Below are 23,131 nucleotides of genomic sequence, written 5' to 3'. Positions count from 1 at the left end.
TAAGCTTCCTCTGAAGATACTCACTTCAGATGCCAGTCAGAGGGGCTGGGGCGCTGTGGTAGAGAAAACCCACTTCCAGGGTTTATGGTCCCCAGACATCAGATCCAGATCCTCAAACCTCAGATAGCTGAAGGTGGTAGAGGAGCTGCATCTGCCCTTGTCCAAGGTCATCATGTACGTGTTTTATTCTGACAATATGACCACAGTGGCTTACCTCCGTCACCAGGGAGGCACGAAGTACGTCAAATTGAAATCAATTGCTGCAAGAATTTTTTCCTGGGCAGAGAAAAGTCTTCTGTCCATTTCAGTAGTCTATCTGAAGGGGTCCACCAATATTCAGGTGGACTTCCTCAGCAGAAAAGACATCCATCTGAGGGAGTAGTGCCTCGACCTAGAAATCTTTCTATCCCTTGTGACAAGATGGGGGATTACAGATGTGGATCTATTTGCCTATGGCCAGAATGCGAAGGTGAAGACTTTCTTCTCCCTGAATCCCGCAGATGGGGCATTGGGAATAGATGCCTTTTCTCACCCTTGGAGGTTCCAACTGGCCTATGCCTTCCCACCGATTCCGACTCTAGCAAGGATGTTACTGGAGATACGGTCTGATTAAGTCACCACGATTTTAATCGCTCCCATGTGTCCAGGAAGAAGTTGGTACAGCGCTTTGATGGACATAGCCCAGGAAGGTCCACTACTTCTATCCCAGAAAGACGACCTCCTTCACCAGGGTCCCCTGCTACTGAAGCCAGAATCCTAAGAGCTTAAGGGCTTTCAGATGAAGTGTTACAAACTCTCCAAAAGAGTAGGAAGCCAGTGACCAATGCCTTTAATGGCAAGATTTGGAAGAAATTCTCATCCTAGTGTTCTCCGAATATTCTTTATCCCTTTCATCCTAACATTGCTCAGATTTTGGATTTTCTTCAAGAGGGGCTTGATCTAGGTCTTACACCCAGTACCCTGAAGGTGCAGGTGTCAGCTCTTTGCTTTTTCTTTGACCAGAACTTAGCTAGTCATCGCTGGATAAAGCGTTTCATGATCTCAGCAGCTAGAATCCGGCCTAGACTTCGTAGCCGGATTCCCCCTTGGAGTTTATATCTGTTGCTTAACAGTTTAAGCAGAGATTCATTTGAACCTTTATCATCTATGAGTTTTAAAAACCTTTCCCTTAAAACTGTCTTTCTGGTAGCAATTACTACCACTAGACGTGTAAGAGAGCTGTAGGCCCTATCAATGCAAGAGCCCTACATAAGTTACTGCAGATGGCATTATCCTCCGCTTAGATCCCTCCTTTATGCCTAAGGTAGTCTCAGACTTTTATAGAGGTCAGGATATTGTGCTACCCTCATTCTGCCCAAATCCTTCCAATATAAAAGAAGAGGCCTTTCACACCCTCTATGTTCGTAGGCTTTTCTCTTCTACCTCCAGCAAACTTAAGGTTGGAGGATTGACCGAAACTTATTAATTCAGTCCTCAGGACGGAATAAGGGCAGGATGGTGGGTAAGAATACGATCGCCAATTGGATCCATCAAGCTATCTGTCTCCATGCTCATCACAGAATTTATCTCCTCCTGCATCACTGAAGGCTCATTCTACATGTTCAGTATCAGCATCGTGGGCAGAGAGAGGGGACGCATCTACTGAGCAGATATGCAGATCCGCCACATGGTCTTCTTTCCATACGTTTACCAGACACTACAGACTAGATTTTAATAGGGATTTAACATTCGGCAGACGAGTTCTGCATGCTGTGGTCCCTCCCTAAGGAATTAGTTGTTGGTATTACTCCGATGCTGCTGTAGTTGAAGATGACTAGAGAAATTAGAATTAGTCTTACCGGTAATTCGGTTTCTAGGAACCTTCCACGACAGCACTAATTTCCCTCCCTATCTGATGTTCTTATTGGATGATGCCTGCACTTTGATGGTAACTATTCATGCTAGTGTGTCCAGAAAAACATTGGTGGTTGCAGAAAGGGGAGGGGTATTTAACCTCTTTGTGTTTCGTGTCCCCCATTAGGGTGGCGAGACATCCTCCGATACTGGTGTCGTGGAAAGTTCTATATTTTTTTATTGCCAGCCAAATAAAGCAAACAGCTGGGAGCTGATATTACCAGGCTGTTAAAGTCCGTAGATATTGGCCCCTTCCTAGCCAAAAAATACCAGCTCCCGGCATTTTGCCTGGCTCTTTCTCATTGCCCTGGCGCACTGGCAATTGGAGTAATATTTTTGGGGGTTGATGTCAGCTGTGTATTGCAAGCTGACACCAAGCCCCAGGGTTAATAGTGGAGAGGTGTTTATCAGACACCCACATTACTAACCCAATAAGTTAAAAGAAAAAAAACACACAAAAATATTTTATTTCAACAAATAAACTTGTTCCAGTACCGCCATACACCCACATACAGTATAATATTCCTACAGAACCTCCATACTCAATTTTATTTTCTAACATTGCAACACCTGTTTTGTTTTTTGTTTTTCATATAATATATGGAAGCCTATGTCAAAATGCCTTAAAAAAAATCATATCCAGAAAAAAAAACACTGTACATGGAGACATTGGCATCAAGTAATTCCTGTCTTGTTGTTCTTACAAACAATCTTTTATAAAGCTCTCAAACTTGTGTGTGAATCAGACCTGAGATCTAACGTGATAGAAGATTACAGTGCGGGGAAGACGGGAAACCTTCATGTAGACGGACGGTGGTGATGGAGTCAGTGACGGACTCTGGACAAATATGTTTCTAGAGCCGTAGTAGAAGATGAAGATGTCGTCCTCATCATGAAGTAGTTATTTCTCCTGTCCCGTGTAATTAATATCTCCTGCAGTATTGCAAATGCCGATTCCAGTGTCAGTAAACGAGAATTGGCATTATGGAAGATGAATTCAACTTATGTTCCAGTACATATAAGACAAGAGAATGCAACATCTCCTCATATGTTTCCCTTATTATCTCCAGTAATTGTATTATTATATAGAATTCTTTATGATGTTACATTGGCTCATCTTTCTATTCAGATCCCTACAATATCAGATCCTGTAAGTGAAGATCTTCTATGTAAGAGAATTTTCCCTTCAAAGATGGATATGGACAGGGACAAGATGGCGGAGAGGATATTACACTTCACCCTAGAGATCCTTTTCCACCTTACTGGAGAGGTGAGAGATTCTGATGACGTCACATTACATCATTCTTATCTATGGGAATAACAGATGAACAGAACTGGAGAGGTGAGGACTCTGGAAATGTCTGTAGTGAGATTTATTAATGTGTCTCTCCATTACCAGGATTACACAGTAGTGAAGAAGACCTCTAGTGAGCGCTGTCAGGACCCTGTGTCTGAGGGATGGGGAAGACCCCTGGGCCCAATCACAGGGCCTCAACCTCGCCCCCTGATACATGAGGCCATCAATGACCAGAAGATCTTACAACTCACCTACAATATGATTGAGCTGCTGACTGGAGAGGTGACACTGCTGGGAATGCTGGGACATTATACAGTAATGCTATGAAGAAATTGGGGGATGACGGTATCATTGTATGTGTCAGGTTCCTATAAGATGTCAGGATGTCGCTGTCTATTTCTCCATGGAGGAGTGGGAGTATTTAGAAGGACACAAAGATCTGTACAAGGACGTCATAATGGAGGTTCCCCAGTCCCTCACATCACCAGGTAATAGACAGGACTAAATACACACGGCCTATAATTATCTGTATGTAAAGAATGAATTCAGTCCCTTTATGTGTTTCCTCCAGATCTATCCAGTAAGAGGACAACACCAGAGAGATGTCCCCATCCTCTTCTTCCACAGGACTGTAAACAAGAAGATCCCGATGTTCCTCAGGATCATCAGGTAGATGGAGAGAAGGTGTCATGAGATCTCTCCTATGATGTGTAGACGGCTGTGAAGATCTTGTGCTCAGTCTTGTTTTATCCACCAATATTGTATGTTTTATACTTGTGTAATGAGAACAGTGGAGATGGCAGGATTAGAGCTGATTATAGATGTGACTTCTCCGTCTATCTGTGACTTTTACAATATTTGTTTCAGGGTGAAGATCTGACCCATATTAATACTGCAGAGACATATGTGTGGGGTGATGAGTGGTGTAAAGAGGAGATTCCTACATATGGCTACCCAGGTGAGTAGTAACCAATAAATGCAGAGAAGTCACAGATTCTTCTCAGTCACCGGCTGGTGCTGCTTTATCGGTGGGGTAGTACGGCCGTATCACAATCATTTTGCCTCTAGACCACAAACTGTTCAAATGACTTTGGGTATTGAAAGCCCTTCTGTATAGAACTTACAACCTGGAGGATTCACCTATCCCCTAGTATTAGCAAACGCTGACAGTTACCTGCCCAGATCTGTAAACTACAAAGCCAAATAACAGCGTATGTAGAATGTGCTGACAAGTTAGAAAATCACTTGAAAGATTATTATGGGTCTGTAAGAGAAAGCGGAGGGTAATGATGCTGTTGGCTTCCTAGATCCCTGATATCTTGATGGATGAATCTTCCTTCTCTCCCTTCTGTGCTGCTGAATGTGATCATATGGTCCCTACAAGACCAGGTCCAGTCTTTCTGGCAAAACTTTGCTTTTGTAATTGACAACATTGAATGTGGAGTGAGGCCAAGTGTGAATTTCTGGACAATAACAGCAGAGTTTCCCTTTATCCTGACTTTTCAATTTCTTTTAAAACAGACTAACTTCAAGAAAGATTGTGATAAACTACATAAATACATTACACCTGTGCCATGATATATCTCTAAGCTGTGCGCGGCTGATGGCTGTAATATACATTTATGCAGGCCTGTAGTAGATGTGTTGGCTTTCCTCAAGCCCTGGTTTCCTGGAATCACTCCACGTTATAAATGACATTATGTTTTCAATTCTATGGAATTCAGATTATTGTTCAATCTTTCCTGAAATGGGGGCACTGATCTTTCTACTTTTCTGATCAGGACTCATAGTAGCTCTAATGGTCCACCATAAATGAGTGCAAGTCCGGTTTAATTTTAAAGTTCTCCCCTCATACATACGTTGTTGCTGGGGATGTAACATGTTTTTTTATTTTATCTACAGTTTTTCATTTTGTATGATTTGTGATGGGATTTCCCTGCCTCACTTAGGCGAGTCTGCAACTCCCCTCTATTCTTTAAAAAAAGGTCTCTATTGCCTCTTCCAAATGCCTAAGATCTAAATCTAACACATCTTAGCTCTGCACTATTATAAAATGTTCTCTTTGAATGTCTAATATTTCTTCAAGAAACACATCTGCCAGAAAATATACGCCTTTAGGCCGGTTTCACACGTTCAGATAATTCCGGTACCGGAGAAATTGGTACCGGAGTTATCCGTGTCCGTGTGCTCACGTGGCACATCAGTGTGGCACACGTGCGGCAGCCGTGTGCTGCCCGTGTGCCGACTGAGGACCACACGGACCGTGCAGGAGACAGCGCTACAGTTAAGCGCTGTCCCCTGCTGTTGGTGCTGAAGCCGGCATTCATTCCTTCTCCCCAGCAGCGTTCGCTGGAGAGAAGGAATGAAAAATCAAGGTTTTTTTTGTTTGTTTTTTGTTAAAAATAAAGTTTGGGGTCACCTCCCGCCTCCCATTCCCCGTGCGCCCGCCTGCTTGCCGAGAAAGACTCACCCAGCTCCTGCGATGTCTGTTCTCAGCGCCGGCAGCCTGTCCTGTGTGAGCAGTCACGTGGTACCGCTCATTACAGTGATGAATATGCAGGCGGGCGCACGGGGGATGGGAGGCGGGAGGTGACCCCAAACTTTATTTTTAACAAAAAAAAACCTTGATTTTTCATTCCTTCTTTCCAGCGAACGCTGCTGGGGAGAAGGAATGAATGCCGGCTTCAGCACCAAAAGCAGGGGACAGCGCTTACTGTAGCGCTGTGTCTCCTACCGCAGCACGTGCACATGGAGGAGAGTGCACACTGTTCTCCGTGTGCACATGTGCGGGACGCTTTGCGGATCGTGCTGCTGGAGAAAAGTGGACATGTCTCTGTGTTTTCAACACGGTCCGTGAAAACACGGAGACATGTGCATAGACCCTACGTGTGTCAGTGTCTCCGGTACGTGAGAAAACTGTCAGTACACATACCGGAGACACTGACGTGTGAAATAGGCCTTACAATAGTTTAAATTTTTAAAAACCGCCAAGCCCCATACTCGAATTACTCCAGAGAGGTTTCACCACTAGTTAATTATTCTTTTTTTATTGAAGACTGTTCAACTTCATCATTTCAGTAGATGTGTTATCCTCTATACTAGGAAAGTCAAATGGTTAGCACTCGACTTTTTGTAAAACAGTGCTAGTGAAGGGAACCAAAGGTCCCATAGGCATAAGTTCAGAAAAAAAATCACTGCACACGTACAAGAAAAATAATGCTTCAGGTGAGTATTTATTTGATGCTGATAGGTGAAGCAACAATTTAAGACGTTTCAGCCAATTAATGGCCTTTATAATATAGTCGCCTTTTCAAATAAGCATCATGGGAAAACCAGGTAAGGCATGTCACTGCAATGAAATATGTCATAGAGCATATTAAGTCCATGTAAAGTCAATGCCCAGTGTAATGGGTTAGGAGGAGCCAGTCTCCAGGGAATTAAGCCAACACTGCAAGGCTCAGAAATGAGGGGGAGATTTGACTTTGGGAGAGCGGATATTGTTGGATTGGTTTATGGAAGCCATGTTGTTTTTCAAGAGCCTTTGAGAAACTAATAATGTGGAAACCTCTGATTTATCGATCACCCATGCACCACGAGCGAGGGGATCCACCCACCAAGGACAAGAAACCTACAGGCTAAAAAGGGCGGCACCTCTCTCTCGCATCAGTTATTTTTTTGGTTTTTTTTGTCCTTGATAGGTGAACTTGTGCATGCTTACCGGTGAAGAAATAAAAGATTGGAGTTTCCTTTCCAGACCTGGCTGACCGATTTAGGCAAGGATCCTTTCTCTGCCTCAGCAGGTGCAGGATGCCAGGAAGCGCCACTGTTAGTACAAGAGGGCTTAACACGTGAGTGGGAGCAAGGTTAGCGGCATCTCCTGACTAGAGATGAACGGCTCTGGCTTTGCTCAAGTGAGTGTAAAGGCTGTGGCTTGCCCTGTTCTGGCCTCCCCGCAATGAGGTGTAGCATGGCTCAAACTGGAAATCGGGAGCGGTGACGCAGCTGGGGGTGTGGCTGATGACGTTTTCAGGACACATCCAGTGATGTGACAGGTGACGTGCCTATGGGGCAACCGCACTGGAGAATCACATCGGAAGGTGTGTGAATGATTCGGAAGGCACTCCATGCTGGAGTGGGGCATATGATGAGGACGCAGGGAGGTGTATCAGACAGGAGCCACACAACCTGAAAATGCCGGGGTTACTGGTCACCACAGGTGAAAGTATAAATGTAAGGTGGCACCTCTGCTCAGGGTTTGCCAGCTCACCTGTCCTCGTTAGCATGGAGACAGATTTGGAGCAGCAGCAGAGGCAACAGCAGCAGCATGGGAAGCCCCAGGAGCGAGTAGAGAGTCGTCATTAGTAGAGGGGACAGCCGGACCATGGAGAGATGGGGGTCAGGTAGAGAGCAGATCCCGTCAGCGAAGCTCCAGCAAGGTGGATGAATCTACAGCTTCCAAGGATAATCTCCGTGCTTAGCCGTGTTCATGTTTTAAACCGCTACCATTTGAGTATGGCAAGGTGGTAAGTAATCTTCATAAGAGTTCACTTTGTAATGTGGTTCCCGATCTTTCTTGACATTTATTGCTAAGGAAATAAGTGTACAGCTAAAGCTAAGCACAAGAAATATACTCTGTGTAAGGCCTTATTGCCTGACTCCTGTCAGAAAAGGCTCTGTCAATTCTGTATAGAGCAGACAGTGATGAAAGTGACCATAGCTTCACCACCAGCTTAAGGGCCATCATAAAAGCAGACATTAAAATGACATTTAGATCCCTCTCCCAGAAAGAGGTACAGAAAGCCAAGTATAGAAGTGTTCGAGAGGCCTCCCTGACATTTCTTCTAATTCAGACAACGGGGGATGACTTGGGTGCTCCCTCCTCGCAGACCTCATCATTAGGCATCAGGACACCATTGTTTTCAACTTAAGTAAGTACAGTAGATAAGGTAGTGAAATTGGTCAGATCCACTATGGGCATTATGGACACTAGGCCTGACAAATCAGTGCAGGATATAATAGTCCAAGGCCTAGATCAGAGAAAATGAAGATCCTTCCCATTGAATGAAAGGATCAGGGCTTTAGTGCAAAAAGATTGGAAGTGGCCAGAAAGGAAGGGTTCCCTACCCCCTTTGTTTAAGAGAAAATACTAGTGATGTGCGAATTTGTTCGAAAAGTGATCGGCAAACATAAATTCAGCACGAATATGGCACATTCGGATTTGTGATTGGAAACCCGGGCAAAATTTTATAAAATCGGTAACTTTCGGTAAAAGTGCAGGAAAATATTTGCGTTGCCACAAAAATATTTTCAGCAAGATTTTAGCTAGTTAGTTATGCAGTTGTATATCCGTCAGATACAGCACTTTTTGTTTTTTTTGGACATTTCTGAGGTCCACAAACAAAGCTGGCAGGGCACGTGTTGTGCACTGCTTCTATTGTGCTCCGTGCCTGAGTATAGCATTCTAATTCACATGTAGCTAGTGAAAAAATATTAAACAGCCTGCTGTATCCCACCTTGTCATTTAGTGATGTGGTGATTTATAAAACTGTCTGCAGTCCTAAGACACATTAAAAAAAATATAATTTTTCAGTTGCAAAAAGTTAGACAACCCGCCGTATCACACTTTGTCATTTGGTTGAGATGAAATTAAGCTGTAGACGCCTGATCCAGAGGCCACAGAAAAATTGTCTTATTAACGGCATGCAGTAAAAGACCTGACCTTAAAATTGTTTGTAGCATAACTTCTTTGTCATACAGGCCTCATTCACACTCAAACAATTAATTTTTATGCGGCTAACATGATATAGCACGCCATATTTCAACTTTGAATTTACTGTCGCTGAATTCTGCTGTTTGCAGAGGTGGTTCAGAGTTTAAAATCTAATTTTTGGTTGCCAATACTGCTGTCCTACCACACTATCTGAGCAACATGACTGGGAAAAAGCGAGACCATGGTGGAAGAGGAATTAAGCTTGGTGTTCAAGGTGTCCGTGGGGTAGGTGGTAATGTTTGTGAAGGCACTAGTGAAGCAACGTCACGTCCTATGCAAAGACTACTGACAACTTATGTTACTGGACAGGCTACACCACTACCTTTCTTTGGCAGACGCACAATGGCATGCCTTGTCAAAGATTCCCAGAAAGAGCATGTACTCAAGTGGATGGCAAGTGCAGCTTCAAATGGCCTCTCTTCCTCCACCTCAACATCACACCCAGTACAGTCCACAGATGTGGCACCCAAATTCCCCTTGCTTCCCCCTGCATCCCAACTTTCCAACCGTTCAACTGACTGTACAGAACCACAGATGGGTGAGTCTGAAGAGATGTTCACACATTCTATGCCATGTTCATGTTGTGAATTCTGCTCTTGGGCTCCCTCCGGTGGTTGTTGATGGTAATGCAGTTATTCCTGAGCAGCAGTCTTGGACAGGTGTTTCTGCAAATTGCAATTCTGACTGGGGTATTTAGCTGTGCAGGATTCATTAGTCCTTGCCAGTAGACAATGTTCCTTTGGAAGTGTTGGTCCTCTGCCTGGCCTCTCCTGCTTGCTGCCAACTCAGCAAAGATAAGTGTTTGCTTCATTTTTTTAGACACACGGCTGTGTGTTTATTTTTTGTGCTGATCTTGTTTCTATTTTGTTCCTGCTAGACTGTGCCTGATGTTTTTCTCAGTCTAGTTGGATTCGCTGGAGTCGCAGATATACTCTCCACATCTTAAGTTAGGTGGTGGAGTTTTTGTATTTTTCTGCTGTGGATATTTGGTAGTGTTTTATGCTGACCGCATAGTATCCTGTACTATCCTTTCCTAGCTAGGTAGAAGTGGCCTCCTTTGCTAATCCCTGTTTTCTGTCTGCGTGTGTCTTTTCCTCTCCTACTCACAGTCATTATTTGTGGGGGGCTACCTATCCTTTGGGGGTCTACTCTGAGGCAAGAGAGTATTCCTATTTCCATCTTTAGGGATATTTAGTTCTCCGGCTGTGTCGAGGTGTCTAGGTCTTGTCAGGCACACCCCACGGCTACTTCTAGTTGCTGTGATAGGATCAGGGTTTGCGGTCAGTAAAGTTACCACTGCTCCAGCGAAGGTCATTTCATGCTGCTCCCAGGCCACCTGATCATAACAGTTCATCAGAAGTGCACTCTAAAGCTTCGCAGAGTCTAGAGGGGGAAATCTGCACCGATGCCCAAAATTTTTTAGCTTGAATCCAGGGCAGGAAGAAGTATGGTCCGAACAGCATCCTGACCCATGTCATCAGACGTTAACCCCGGGGGGGGGGGGGGGAAGGAAGTGATGCTGATGAGTCTCAGATATCTGAGGCTCACACGGACTGTACTGTGCTGTCAGGGCAAGAAGAAGAGGAGGAGGGTGACTCCAATGGCAAAGAATGTGATAACACAGAGGATGATAATGATAAGGTGTTAGATCCCAGTTGGCATGAATATAAAGGCAGCTGAGTAGGTCATCTGAGGAGGAAGACGAGGATATTACGTTGGGCCGTCCATCGCAGACACGTAGTGATGCAGCCACGACAAGCGATGCATCCTGAGCCACAACTGTGCCTCTGATCAGCAGCGTCCATGGGTCTGCAGCTCGCAGGGGTGGCAAGGGTTGCCTAGCCTGAGCCTTTTTTTTACACTGCAAAGGATGAGCCAACTCGCATAATCTGTCAACTTTGCAAAAAAAAACTGAGTTGAGGTAAAAAGTGCAATAATTTGACTACTACATGTATGAACTTTCATATGCGCAATCAACATGCTTTGCTGTGGGCATCCCACTGCGCAAAAATACAGACTTTGACAACCATCAGACACCCCATCAATCACATCTGCTTCTTCCTCCTCTGTTACCGTGCCAACTATTGAGACGCAGGTCTTCGACCACAGAACCTCGGGTTCTTTATCCGCTCCAGTCACGCTGACTGAGAGGCCTCCTTCAGCTGTAACGGAAGCGGACATGCCTGCTGTTTTTGGCCTCTCTCGGAGAACAAGCACACCAGAAGTTTCTCAATCCACAGTAACATCTCCACCTGCATCTCTCTCACAGTCCAGCAGTTTGTCCAGTTCACCGTACTCCGCCCTCTCTAAGCACTGCAGCCAGCCCACGGTTCCGCAGTTGTGGTTACGTAAAAGATCGTTTCGCTTCTATGCATGACAAAGCTAAGAGGTTGAATTCCACCATCTCCAATTTATTGACCATGGAAATGCTGCCTTTCTGCCTGGTAGATACAGATGGTTTTCAAAAGCTGATTGCTGTCGCAGTCCCCCAGTACCAATTACCCAGTCACAACTACTTTTTAAGAAAGTTGTGCCTGCACTATACCAGCATGTTGCAGACCACATCACACTTTCCTTGACAAAATCTGTCTGCCAGGATGCATTTCACCACAGACACTTGGACGAGTAAGCATGGCCAAGTGAATTACATCTCACTGACTGGGCACTGGATGACTCTGGTGGCTGTGGGGACAGGCGTTGCTCCACAAGTCTTGGAATCCCCAAGGACTTCAGAACAAACCTTTACTTTTACACTTCCTCCTCTGCTTCTGCCTCCTCTATCTTCTCTAGGGTCTTCACCTACGCCCTCAACCTCTGCCTTAACGAGATACACATTCCAACAGTGCAGAGGGAACCACCACCACCTACATACTGCACAGTGATGATGCATTAATGTCACATAACTACACTTTAATATCTTTAGTGTAACTTCTGTGCCTGCTGCGGCTGCGGCTGCTGCTGCTGCTGATATTAACACAAATTTGTGGAACTATAAACAGTCATGGTTGGTCTACATCTGCTGGGTTAGCTGTAGTTAAAGATGTTTCGGTCCCAATTATACTATTTCTATTCTTATAATAGTCATTCCACTTCTGTGGTGTAAGGCCCTCATTTCTTTAAATGTGAGCACTCCTTGTTGGGTGTCCATCTGTTTGATTGGGTGCAGCGGAAGAATTGTCGGTCCCTATTGTACTATTTCTACTGTGGTGAAATTGATGCCACTTTGGTGGTGTCTGCCAATAATTTTTGGAAATGTGAACACTCCTGGTTTGGTCTTCTTCATGCGTATTGCCTGTAGCAGTAGGCCTCCGAAACCGTCAGGCCTCCATTTCCTTGGACTCTACTACCCGTTTTACTATTCTTACATTTTTCTGACAATGGTAGTCTAGAAAACTGATATTTTTGCCACCTGTGTGGCTCAGCATGAAAGCAGGTAGAGGTGTTGCATGTGGTATCAGGGCACCCAGCAAAGGGGCCCTACACCGATCCCTCACCCACCTCCTCTTACTGTGATGTTCATTGGAAAGCTGTAAATGCTGTCCCAGATCCCAATTGTTGTGAATTCTGTGATCGAACTCCCTCCTGTGGTCATGAATGGTACTTCGGCGAGTTCTGTCCATGGACTCCCTCTGGTGGCTGTGAGTGGAGCTGCTGCTTCTGAGGTTCCTTCCACAGGTGACGTAGTTTATTCTTTGGCTGGCTGCTCTATTTAACTCCACTCAGATCGTTACTCCATGCCAGCTGTCAATGTTCTTGTACTGGTTCAGTTGTGCTTGGATCTTTCTGGTGACCTGTCTACTCCAGCAGAAGCTATGTCCCTGCTTGTTAATTATTTGTTCTTTGTTTCCTTGTCCAGCTTGCTATCATGATTTTGCCTTGTTAGCTGGAAGCTCTGGAATGCAGAGTGGCACCTCCGCACCGTGAGTCGGTGCGGAGGTCTTTTTGCACACTCTGTGTGGTCTTTTTGTAGTTTTTTTGTGCTGACCGCAAAGATACCTTTCCTATCCTCAGTCTGTTTAGTAAGTCTGGCCTCCTTTTGCTGAAACCTGTTTCATTTCTGTGTTTGTGACTTTCATCTTAACTCACAGTCAATATATGTGGGGGCTGCCTTTTCCTTTGGGGAATTTCTCTGAGGCAAGGTAGGCTTTATTTTCTTTCTTTAGGGCTAGTTAGCTCTTAGGCTGTGAAGAGGCGTCTAGGCAGTGTTAGGTACACTCCACGGCTATTTCTAGTTGTGTGATAGGATTAGGGGTTGCGGTCAGCAGAGCTCCCACTTCCCAGAGCTTGTCCTGTGTGAGTTTAACCATCAGGTCGTTCCGGGTGCTCCTAACCACCAGGTCCATAACAGTACAGCTGGCCCAAAGTATTAATGCATCTCAATAGAGGGATAAGAGAAGTTCTGAGACCTTTTTTTTTTCTCTGCAGTGTGTTTTGTCTTTCTTTTCCCCTTAACCTCTGGGTGGTTCAGGACACAGGTGTAGATATGGACATCCAAGGTCTGTCCTCGTGTGTGGATCATCTCACTGCAAGGGTACAAAACATTCAAGATTTTGTGGTCCTGAATCCGATGTTAGAGCCTAGAATTCCAATTCCTGATTTGTTTTCTGGGGATAGATCTAAGTTCCTGAATTTCAAAAATAATTGTAAACTGTTTCTAGCTTTGAAACCCCGCTCCTCTGGTGACCCTGTTCAACAAGTAAAAATCATTATTTCTTTGTTGCGTGGTGACCCTCAGGACTGGGCATTTTCCCTTGCGCCAGGAGATCCTGCATTGCGTGATGTAGATGCGTTTTTTCTGGCGCTTGGATTGCTTTATGATGAACCAAATTCAGTGGATCAGGCAGAGAAAATCTTGCTGGCTTTGTGTCAGGGTCAGGATGAAGCGGAGGTGTATTGTCAGAAGTTTAGAAAGTGGTCTGTGCTTACTCAGTGGAATGAGTGTGCCCTGGCGGCAATTTTCAGAAAGGGTCTTTCTGAAGCCCTTAAGGATGTCATGATGGGATTTCCCACGCCTGCTAGTCTGAATGAGTCTATGTCCTTGGCCATTCAGATCGATCGGCGCTTGCATGAGCACAAAGCTGTGCACCATTTGGCGGTATTCTCTGAGCATAGGCCTGAGCTTATGCAATGTGATAGGACTTTGACCAGAGCTGAACGGCAAGAACACAGACGTCGGAATGGGCTGTGTTTTTACTGTGGTGATTCCACTCATGCTATCTCCGATTGTCCTAAGCGCACTAAGCGGTTCGCTAGATCTGCCACCATTGGTATGGTACAGTCTAAATTTCTTTTGTCCGTTACTCTGATTTGCTCTTTGTCGTCCTATTCTGTTATGGCATTTGTGGATTCAGGCGCTGCCCTGAATTTGATGGACTTGGAGTTTGCCAGGCGCTGTGGTTTTTTCTTGGAGCCCTTGCAGCATCCTATTCCATTGAGAAGAATTGATGCTATGCCTTTGGCCAAGAATAAGCCTCAGTATTGGACTCAATTGACCATGTGCATGGCTCCTGCACATCAGGAGGATATTCGCTTTTTGGTGTTGCATAATCTGCATGATGTGGTCGTTTTGGGGTTGCCATGGCTACAGGTCCATAATCCAGTATTGGATTGGAAATCTATGTCTGTGTCTGGCTGGGGTTGTCAGGGGGTACATGGTGATGTTCCATTGCTGTCAATTTCGCCTTCCACTCCTTCTGAAGTCCCTGAGTTTTTGTCAGATTACCAGGATGTATTTGATGAGCCCAAATCCGGTGCCCTACCTCCTCATAGGAATTGCGATTGTGCTATTAATTTGATTCCTGGTAGTAAGTTTCCTAAGGGCCGACTGTTTAATTTATCTGTGCCAGAGCACGTCGCTATGCGGAGTTATATAAAGGAATCCTTGGAGAAAGGTCATATTCGCCCGTCGTCATCACCGTTGGGAGCAGGGTTCTTTTTTGTGGCCAAGAAGGATGGTTCTTTGAGACCTTGTATTGATTACCGCCTTCTTAATAAGATCACAGTCAAATTTCAGTACCCTTTGCCGCTGCTGTCTGATTTGTTTGCTCGGATTAAGGGGGCTAGTTGGTTCACCAAGATAGATCTTCGAGGGGCGTATAATCTTGTGCGAATTAAACCGGGCGATGAATGGAAAACAGCATTTAATACGCCCGAGGGCCATTTTGAGTACCTGGTTATGCCATTCGGGCTTTCTAATGCTCCATCTGTGTTTCAGTCCTTTATGCATGACATCTTCCGAGAGTACCTGGATAGATTCATGATTGTATATTTGGATGATATTTTGGTCTTTTCGGATGATTGGGAGTCTCATGTGAAGCAGGTCAGAATGGTGTTCCAGGTCCTTCGTGCGAATTCCTTGTTTGTGAAGGGGTCAAAGTGTCTTTTTGGAGTTCAGAAGGTTTCATTTTTGGGTTTCATTTTTTCCCCTTCTACTATCGAGATGGACCCTGTTAAAGTTCAGGCCATCTATGATTGGACTCAGCCGACATCTGTGAAGAGCCTGCAGAAGTTCCTGGGCTTTGCTAATTTTTACCATCGCTTCATCGCTAATTTTTCTAATGTTGCTAAACCGTTGACTGATTTGACCAAGAAAGGTGCTGATGTGGCCAATTGGTCCTCTGCGGCTGTAGAGGCTTTTCAGGAGTTGAAGCGTCGTTTTTCTTCTGCCCCTGTGTTGTGCCAGCCAGATGTTTCGCTCCCATTTCAGGTCGAGGTTGATGCTTCTGAGATTGGAGCAGGGGCTGTTTTGTCGCAAAGAAGTTCTGATGGCTCGGTGATGAAACCATGTGCCTTCTTTTCTAGAAAATTCTCGCCTGCTGAGCGCAATTATGATGTTGGCAATCGAGAGTTGTTGGCCATGAAGTGGGCATTCGAGGAGTGGAGACATTGGCTTGAAGGAGCCAAGCATCGCGTGGTGGTCTTGACGGATCACAAGAATTTGACTTATCTCGAGTCTGCCAAACGGTTGAATCCTAGACAGGCTCGATGGTCGCTGTTTTTCTCCCGTTTTAATTTTGTGGTTTCGTACCTTCCGGGCTCTAAGAATGTGAAGGCTGATGCCCTGTCAAGGAGTTTTGTGCCTGACTCTCCGGGTCTTCCTGAGCCGGCGGGTATTCTCAAAGAGGGGGTAATTTTGTCTGCCATCTCCCCTGATTTGCGGCGCGTGCTGCAGAAGTTTCAGGCTGATAGACCTGACCGTTGTCCAGCGGAGAGACTGTTTGTCCCTGATAGATGGACTAGTAGAGTTATCTCTGAGGTTCATTGTTCGGTGTTGGCTGGTCATCCTGGAATCTTTGGTACCAGAGATTTGGTGGCTAGATCCTTTTGGTGGCCTTCTTTGTCATGGGATGTGCGTCCTTTTGTGCAGTCCTGTGGGACTTGTGCTCGGGCTAAGCCCTGCTGTTCTCGTGCCAGTGGGTTGATTTTGCCCTTGCCGGTCCCGAAGAGGCCCTGGACGCATATTTCCATGGATTTTATTTCAGATCTCCCTGTCTCTCAAAGGATGTCGGTCATTTGGGTGGTTTGCGATCGCTTCTCTAAGATGGTCCATTTGGTACCCTTGTCTAAATTGCCTTCCTCCTCTGATTTGGTGCCATTGTTTTTCCAGCATGTGGTTCGTTTGCATGGCATTCCGGAGAACATCGTCTCGGATAGAGGTTCCCAGTTTGTTTCGAGGTTTTGGCGGTCCTTTTGTGCTAAGATGGGCATTGATTTGTCGTTTTCTTCGGCTTTCCATCCTCAGACAAATGGCCAAACTGAACGAACTAATCAGACTTTGGAAACATATCTGAGATGCTTTGTTTCTGCTGATCAGGATGATTGGGTGTCCTTCTTGCCTTTGGCTGAGTTCGCCCTTAATAATCAGGCCAGCTCGGCTACTTTGGTTTCGCCTTTTTTCTGTAATTCTGGTTTCCATTCTCGTTTCTCTTCAGGGCAGGTTGAGCCTTCGGACTGTCCTGGTGTGGATACTGTGGTGGACAGGATGCAGCAGATTTGGACTCATGTGGTGGACAATTTGACATTGTCCCAGGAGAAGGCTCAACGTTTCGCTAACCGCCGGCGCTGTGTTGGTCCCCGACTTCGTGTTGGGGATTTGGTTTGGTTGTCGTCTCGTTATGTTCCTATGAAGGTTTCCTCTCCTAAGTTTAAGCCTCGTTTCATTGGTCCGTGTAAGATTTCGGAAGTTCTCAATCCTGTGTCATTTCGTTTGGCCCTTCCAGCTTCTTTTGCCATCCATAATGTGTTCCATAGGTCGTTATTGCGGAGATACGTGGCGCCTATGGTTCCCTCTGTTGATCCTTCTGCCCCGGTGTTGGTCGAGGGGGAGTTGGAGTATGTGGTGGAGAAGATTTTGGATTCTCGTATTTCGAGACGGAAACTCCAGTACCTGGTCAAGTGGAAGGGTTATGGTCAGGAAGATAATTCCTGGGTTTTTGCCTCTGATGTTCATGCTGCCGATCTAGTTCGTGCCTTTCATTTGGCTCGTCCTGATCGGCCTGGGGGCTCTGGTGAGGGTTCGGTGACCCCTTCTCAAGGGGGGGGGGTACTGTGGTGAATTCTGTTATCGAACTCCCTGCTGTGGTCATGAATGGTACTTTGGCGAGTTCTGTCCATGGACTCCCTCTGGTGGCTGTGAGTGGAGCTGCTGCTTCTGAGGTTCCTTCCACAGGTGATGTAGTTTATTCTTTGGCTGGCTGCTCTATTTAACTCCACTCAGATCGTTACTCCATGCCAGCTGTCAATGTTCTTGTACTGGTTCAGTTGCTCTTGGATCTTTCTGGTGACCTGTCTACTCCAGCAGAAGCTATGTCCCTGCTTGTTAATTATTTGTTCTTTGTTTCCTTGTCCAGCTTGCTATCATGATTTTGCCTTGTTAGCTGGAAGCTCTGGAATGCAGAGTGGCACCTCCGCACTGTGAGTCGGTGCGGAGGTCTTTTTGCACACTCTGCGTTGTCTTTTTGTAGTTTCTTGTGCTGACCGCAAAGATACCTTTCCTATCCTCAGTCTGTTTAGTAAGTCTGGCCTCCCTTTGCTGAAACCTGTTTCATTTCTGTGTTTGTGACTTTCATCTTAACTCACAGTCAATATATGTGGGGGCTGCCTTTTCCTTTGGGGAATTTCTCTGAGGCAAGGTAGGTTTTATTTTCTTTCTTTAGGGCTAGTTAGCTCTTAGGCTGTGAAGAGGCGTCTAGGCAGTGTTAGGTACGCTCCACGGCTATTTCTAGTTGTGTGATAGGATTAGGGGTTGCGGTCAGCAGAGCTCCCACTTCCCAGAGCTTGTCCTGTGTGATTTTAACCATCAGGTCGTTCCGGGTGCTCCTAACCACCAGGTCCATAACACCCAATATCTCATGCCTGGCTGATTGCTGCAGGGCCATGCTAAATTCTGTACTGTGGGTGAATTGAGGCCACTTTCCTGGTGTCTGTCCCTCATTTGATGTGTTTTGGCAGCATTTCGGGACGTAATAATGTGTTGTGCTTGTATTTGTTTTTGCCTCCCATTGACTTGTATGGCGTTCAGTTATGTGTGGAGAATATTGAACAAATTAATTGCCGAATATTGCAAATTTGGCAAACTTAATCCGAACGGAACATTGAAATATTCACTTATCTCTAGAAAATACCCCTTTGACGAGCCGTTTTGCCATTTTGGGAAAAAGCCCCTAAACTCGATGTTGTAATAACCAAGTCTCCAAAAGAGATTCTATGCCCTTTGATATGGGACCATTGAGGGATCCCCTGAATTGAAAAGCGGATGCCATTCTTAAGGGGGACTTGGGAGACATCTGCTGGTGCCCTGAAACCGGCAGTAGCAGCACATGCACGGCCAGGTCCTTGATGGTCTGGCTGAATAGACTGGAACCCAAGTTAAAGGACAGGATGTCAAGGGATGACATCTTGGCCACTATTCCATTTATGAAGGGGGCAGCAGCCTTCCCATAGGATGCTTCAGCGGACTCTGAAAGGATGACGGCAAGGTTGGCCGTCCTGTTATGATCTGGTGACCTTGGAGCAGCATGAAAACTTTCACTGGAGTAGGTGGTAACTATACTGACCGCAAATCCTGATCTTAACAACGCAACTAGAAGTAGCTGTGGGGTGTACCTAACAAGCCCCAGACACCTCGTCACAGCCGGAGGACTAAATACCCCTAAAGCTGGAAATAGGAATACTACCTTGCCTCAGAGCAGAACCCCAAAGGATAGGCAGCCCCCCACAAATATTGGCTGTGAGTAGGAGAGGAAAGAAAGACACACACAGTCAGAAAACAGGATTTAGCACAAGAGGCCACTCTAGCTAAAATAGGAAAGGGTAGGACAGAGTTCTGTGCGGTCAGTATTAAAACCCTTCCAAAAATATCCACAGCAGATTATACAAAAAATTCCTCCATCTAACTAAAGACGTGGAATGTATATCTGCAACTCCAGAGACTACTAAACTCAGAGCAGGAATACAATCAAAAAACAAGCACACAGCTTGTGTGCCATAGAAAAAGAAACAGACACTTATCTTTGCTGAATTGGCAGCTAAGCAGGAGAAGCCAGACAGAGATCCAACACTTCCCAAGAAACATTGACAACTGGCAAGGACTAATGAGTCCTGCAAACCTAAATACCCCAGTCAGAATTGCAATCAGCAGATACACCTGTCCAGGACTGCAGCCCAGAGACAACTGCATTACCACCTACAACCACCGGAGGGAGCCCAAAAACAGAATTTACAACAGTACCCCCCCCTTGAGGAGGGGTCACCGAAGCCTCACCAGAGCCCCCAGGCCGATCAGGATGAGCCAGATGAAAGGCACGAACCAAATCTGCGGCATGGACATCAGAGGCAAAAACCCAAGAATTATCCTCCTGGCCATAACCCTTCCATTTGACAAGGTACTGAAGCTTCCGCCTCGAAAAACGGGAATCCAAAATCTTCTCAACAACATATTCCAACTCCCCATCAACCAACACAGGGGCTGGAGGATCAACAGAGGGAACAACGGGCTCCACATATTTCCGCAATAAAGATCTATGGAAGACATTATGGATAGCAAAAGAGGCCGGAAGCGCCAGTCGAAAAGACACCGGATTAATAATCTCAGAAATCCTATAAGGACCAATAAACCGAGGCTTAAACTTAGGAGAAGAAACCTTCATAGGAACATGACGGGAAGACAACCAGACCAGATCCCCAACCCGAAGCTGGGAACCAACACACCGATGACGGTTAGCAAAACGTTGAGCCTCCTCCTGAGACAGCACCAAATTGTCCACCACATGAGCCCAAATCTGCTGCAACCTGTCAACCACAGAATCCACATCAGGACAGTCAGAAGGCTCAACCTGCCCAGAAGAAAAACAAGGATGAAAACCAAAATTACAAAAGAAAGGCGAAACCAAGGTAGCAGAACTAGCCCGATTATTAAGGGCAAACTCTGTCAATGGCAAGAAAGCCACCCAATCATCCTGATCAGCAGACACAAAGCATCTCAAATAAGTCTCCAAAGTCTGATTAGTTCGCTCGGTCTGACCATTTGTCTGAGGATGAAACGCAGAAGAAAAAGACAAATCAATGCCCAGCCTAGCACAAAAGGCCCGCCAAAATCTAGAAACAAACTGGGAACCTCTGTCGGACACAATATTCTCCGGAATACCATGCAAACGGACCACATGCTGAAAAAACAACGGAACCAAATCTGAAGAGGAAGGCAATTTAGGCAAAGGCACCAAATGAACCATCTTAGAGAACCGGTCACAAACAACCCAGATAACTGACATCCTCTGGGAATCCGGAAGATCGGAAATAAAATCCATAGAAATATGCGTCCAGGGCCTCTCAGGGACCGGCAATGGCAAAAGCAACCCACTAGCACGGGAACAAGGCTTGGCCCGCGCACAAGTCCCACAGGACTGCACAAAAGAACGCACATCACGCGACAAAGAAGGCCACCAAAAGGACCTACCAACCAAGTCTCTGGTACCAAAAATGCCAGGATGACCAGCCAACACGGAACAGTGAACCTCAGAAATCACTCTACTAGTCCATCTGTCAGGAACAAACAGTTTCCCCACAGGACAGCGGTCAGGTTTGTCAGCCTGAAATTCCTGAAGAACCCGTCGTAAATCAGGGGAAATGGCAGAAAGGACCACCCCTTCTTTCAGAATACCGACCGGTTCTAAGACCTCAGGAGAATCAGGCGAAAAACTCCTAGAGAGGGCATGAGCCTTAATGTTCTTAGAACCCGGAAGGTACGAGACCACGAAATCAAAACGGGAAAAAAACAAGGACCATCGAGCCTGTCTAGGATTCAGCCGTTTGGCAGACTCGAGGTAAATCAAATTCTTATGATCGGTCAAGACCACAATACGGTGCTTAGCTCCCTCAAGCCAATGTCGCCACTCCTCAAACGCCCACTTCATAGCCAACAACTCCCGATTGCTGACATAATTGCGTTCAGCAGGCGAAAACTTACGGGAAAATAAGGCACACGGTTTCATTAAGGAACCAACAGGATCCCTCTGAGACAAAACGGCCCCTGCCCCAATCTCAGAAGCGTCAACCGCAACCTGAAACGGAAGAGAAACATCCGGTTGGCGCAACACTGAAGCAGAAGTAAATCGACGTTTAAGCTCCTGAAAGGCAGAGACAGCCGCAGAGGACCAATTCGCCACATCAGCGCCTTTCTTCGTCAAATCGGTCAGAGGTTTAACCACGCTGGAATAATTAGCAATGAAACGGCGATAAAAATTTGCAAAACCCAAAAATTTCTGCAGGCTCTTCACGGATGTGGGCTGAATCCAGTCATGAATGGCCTGAACCTTAACCGGATCCATCTCTATAGACGAGGGAGAAAAAATGAAGCCCAAAAAAGAAACCTTCTGCACCCCAAAGAGACACTTAGACCCTTTCACAAACAGGGTATTGTCACGAATGATCTGAAATACCATCCTGACCTGTTCCACATGAGACTCCCAATCATCGGAAAAAATCTAAATATCGTCCAAATATACAATCAAGAACTTATCAATATAAGTCCGGAAAATATCATGCATGAAGGACCGAAAAACAGATGGAGCATTAGTGAGCCCGAATGGCATCACAAGGTATTCAAAATGGCCTTCGGGCGTGTTAAATGCAGTTTTCCATTCATCACCCTGCTTAATACAAACAAGATTATATGCCCCCCGAAGGTCAATCTTCGTAAACCAACTGTGTTTCTGAATCACCAGTTCATAACAGTACTGGAGGCACAAAGTACTAATGCTTTTCAATAGAGGGAAAAGAGAAGTTCTGAGACCATTTTTTTTCTTTGCACTGTGTTTTGTCTTTCTTTTCCCCTAGACATTTGGGTGGTTCAGGACACAGGTGTAGTGATGGACATTAAAGGTCTGTCTTCTTGTGTGGATAATCTCACTGCAAAAGTACAAAAAATTCAAGACATTATGGTTCAGAAATCTGTTAGAACCTAGAATTCCTATTCCTGAGTTATTTTCTGGAGATAGAGCTAAGTTTCTGAATTTCAAAAATAATTGCAAACTGTTTCTGGCTTTGAAACCCCGTTCCTCTGGTGACCCAGTACAACAAGTTAAGATCATTATTTCTTTATTACGTGGCGACCCTCAAGACTGGGCATTTTCCCTTGCGCCAGGAGATCCTGCATTATGTAATATTGATGCGTTTTTTCTGGCGCTCGGATTGCTGTATGATGAACCTAATTCAGTGGATCAGGCAGAGAAAAATTTGCTGGCTCTGTGTCAGGGTCAGGATGAGGTAGAGATATATTTTCAGAAGTTTAGGAAGTGGTCTGTGCTCACTCAATGGAATGAATGTGCGCTGGCAGCAATTTTCAGAAAAGGTCTCTCTGAAGCCCTTAAGGATGTCATGGTGGGATTTCCTATGCCTGCTGGTCTGAATGAGTCTATGTCTTTGGCCATTCAGATCGGTCGACGCTTGCGTGAGCGTAAGACTGCACCATTTGGCGGTATTATCTGAGCATGGACCTGAGCCTATGCAGTGCGATAGGACTTTGTGTTCTTGCCGTTCAGCTCTGGTCAGACGTCAGAATGGGTTGTGTTTTTACTGTGGTGATTCCACTCATGCTATCTCCGATTGTCCTAAGCGCACTAAGCGGTTCGCTAGGTCTGCCACCATTGGTACGGTACAGTCGAAATTTCTTTTGT

The 23,131-nt window shown here is 45.6% G+C and overlaps 1 protein-coding gene across 1 annotated transcript in view; it reads left to right on the top strand.

Moving 5' to 3' along the window:
* Positions 1 to 23,131, top strand: part of LOC138666942 (gastrula zinc finger protein XlCGF66.1-like) — a 219,637-nt gene that overhangs the window by 54,745 nt on the left and 141,761 nt on the right. Inside the window, exons 2-6 of the mRNA XM_069755137.1 lie at positions 3,023 to 3,163; positions 3,293 to 3,472; positions 3,555 to 3,678; positions 3,762 to 3,859; positions 4,058 to 4,148. Of these exons, the coding sequence (XP_069611238.1) occupies positions 3,023 to 3,163; positions 3,293 to 3,472; positions 3,555 to 3,678; positions 3,762 to 3,859; positions 4,058 to 4,148 (634 nt within the window). The remainder of the gene's footprint in view (positions 1 to 3,022; positions 3,164 to 3,292; positions 3,473 to 3,554; positions 3,679 to 3,761; positions 3,860 to 4,057; positions 4,149 to 23,131) is intronic.

The sequence above is a fragment of the Ranitomeya imitator genome, chromosome 2 (assembly GCF_032444005.1).
Source record: "Ranitomeya imitator isolate aRanImi1 chromosome 2, aRanImi1.pri, whole genome shotgun sequence".
Classification (NCBI taxonomy): domain Eukaryota; kingdom Metazoa; phylum Chordata; class Amphibia; order Anura; family Dendrobatidae; genus Ranitomeya; species Ranitomeya imitator.
This window is presented reverse-complemented; position numbering and strand designations above follow the sequence as displayed.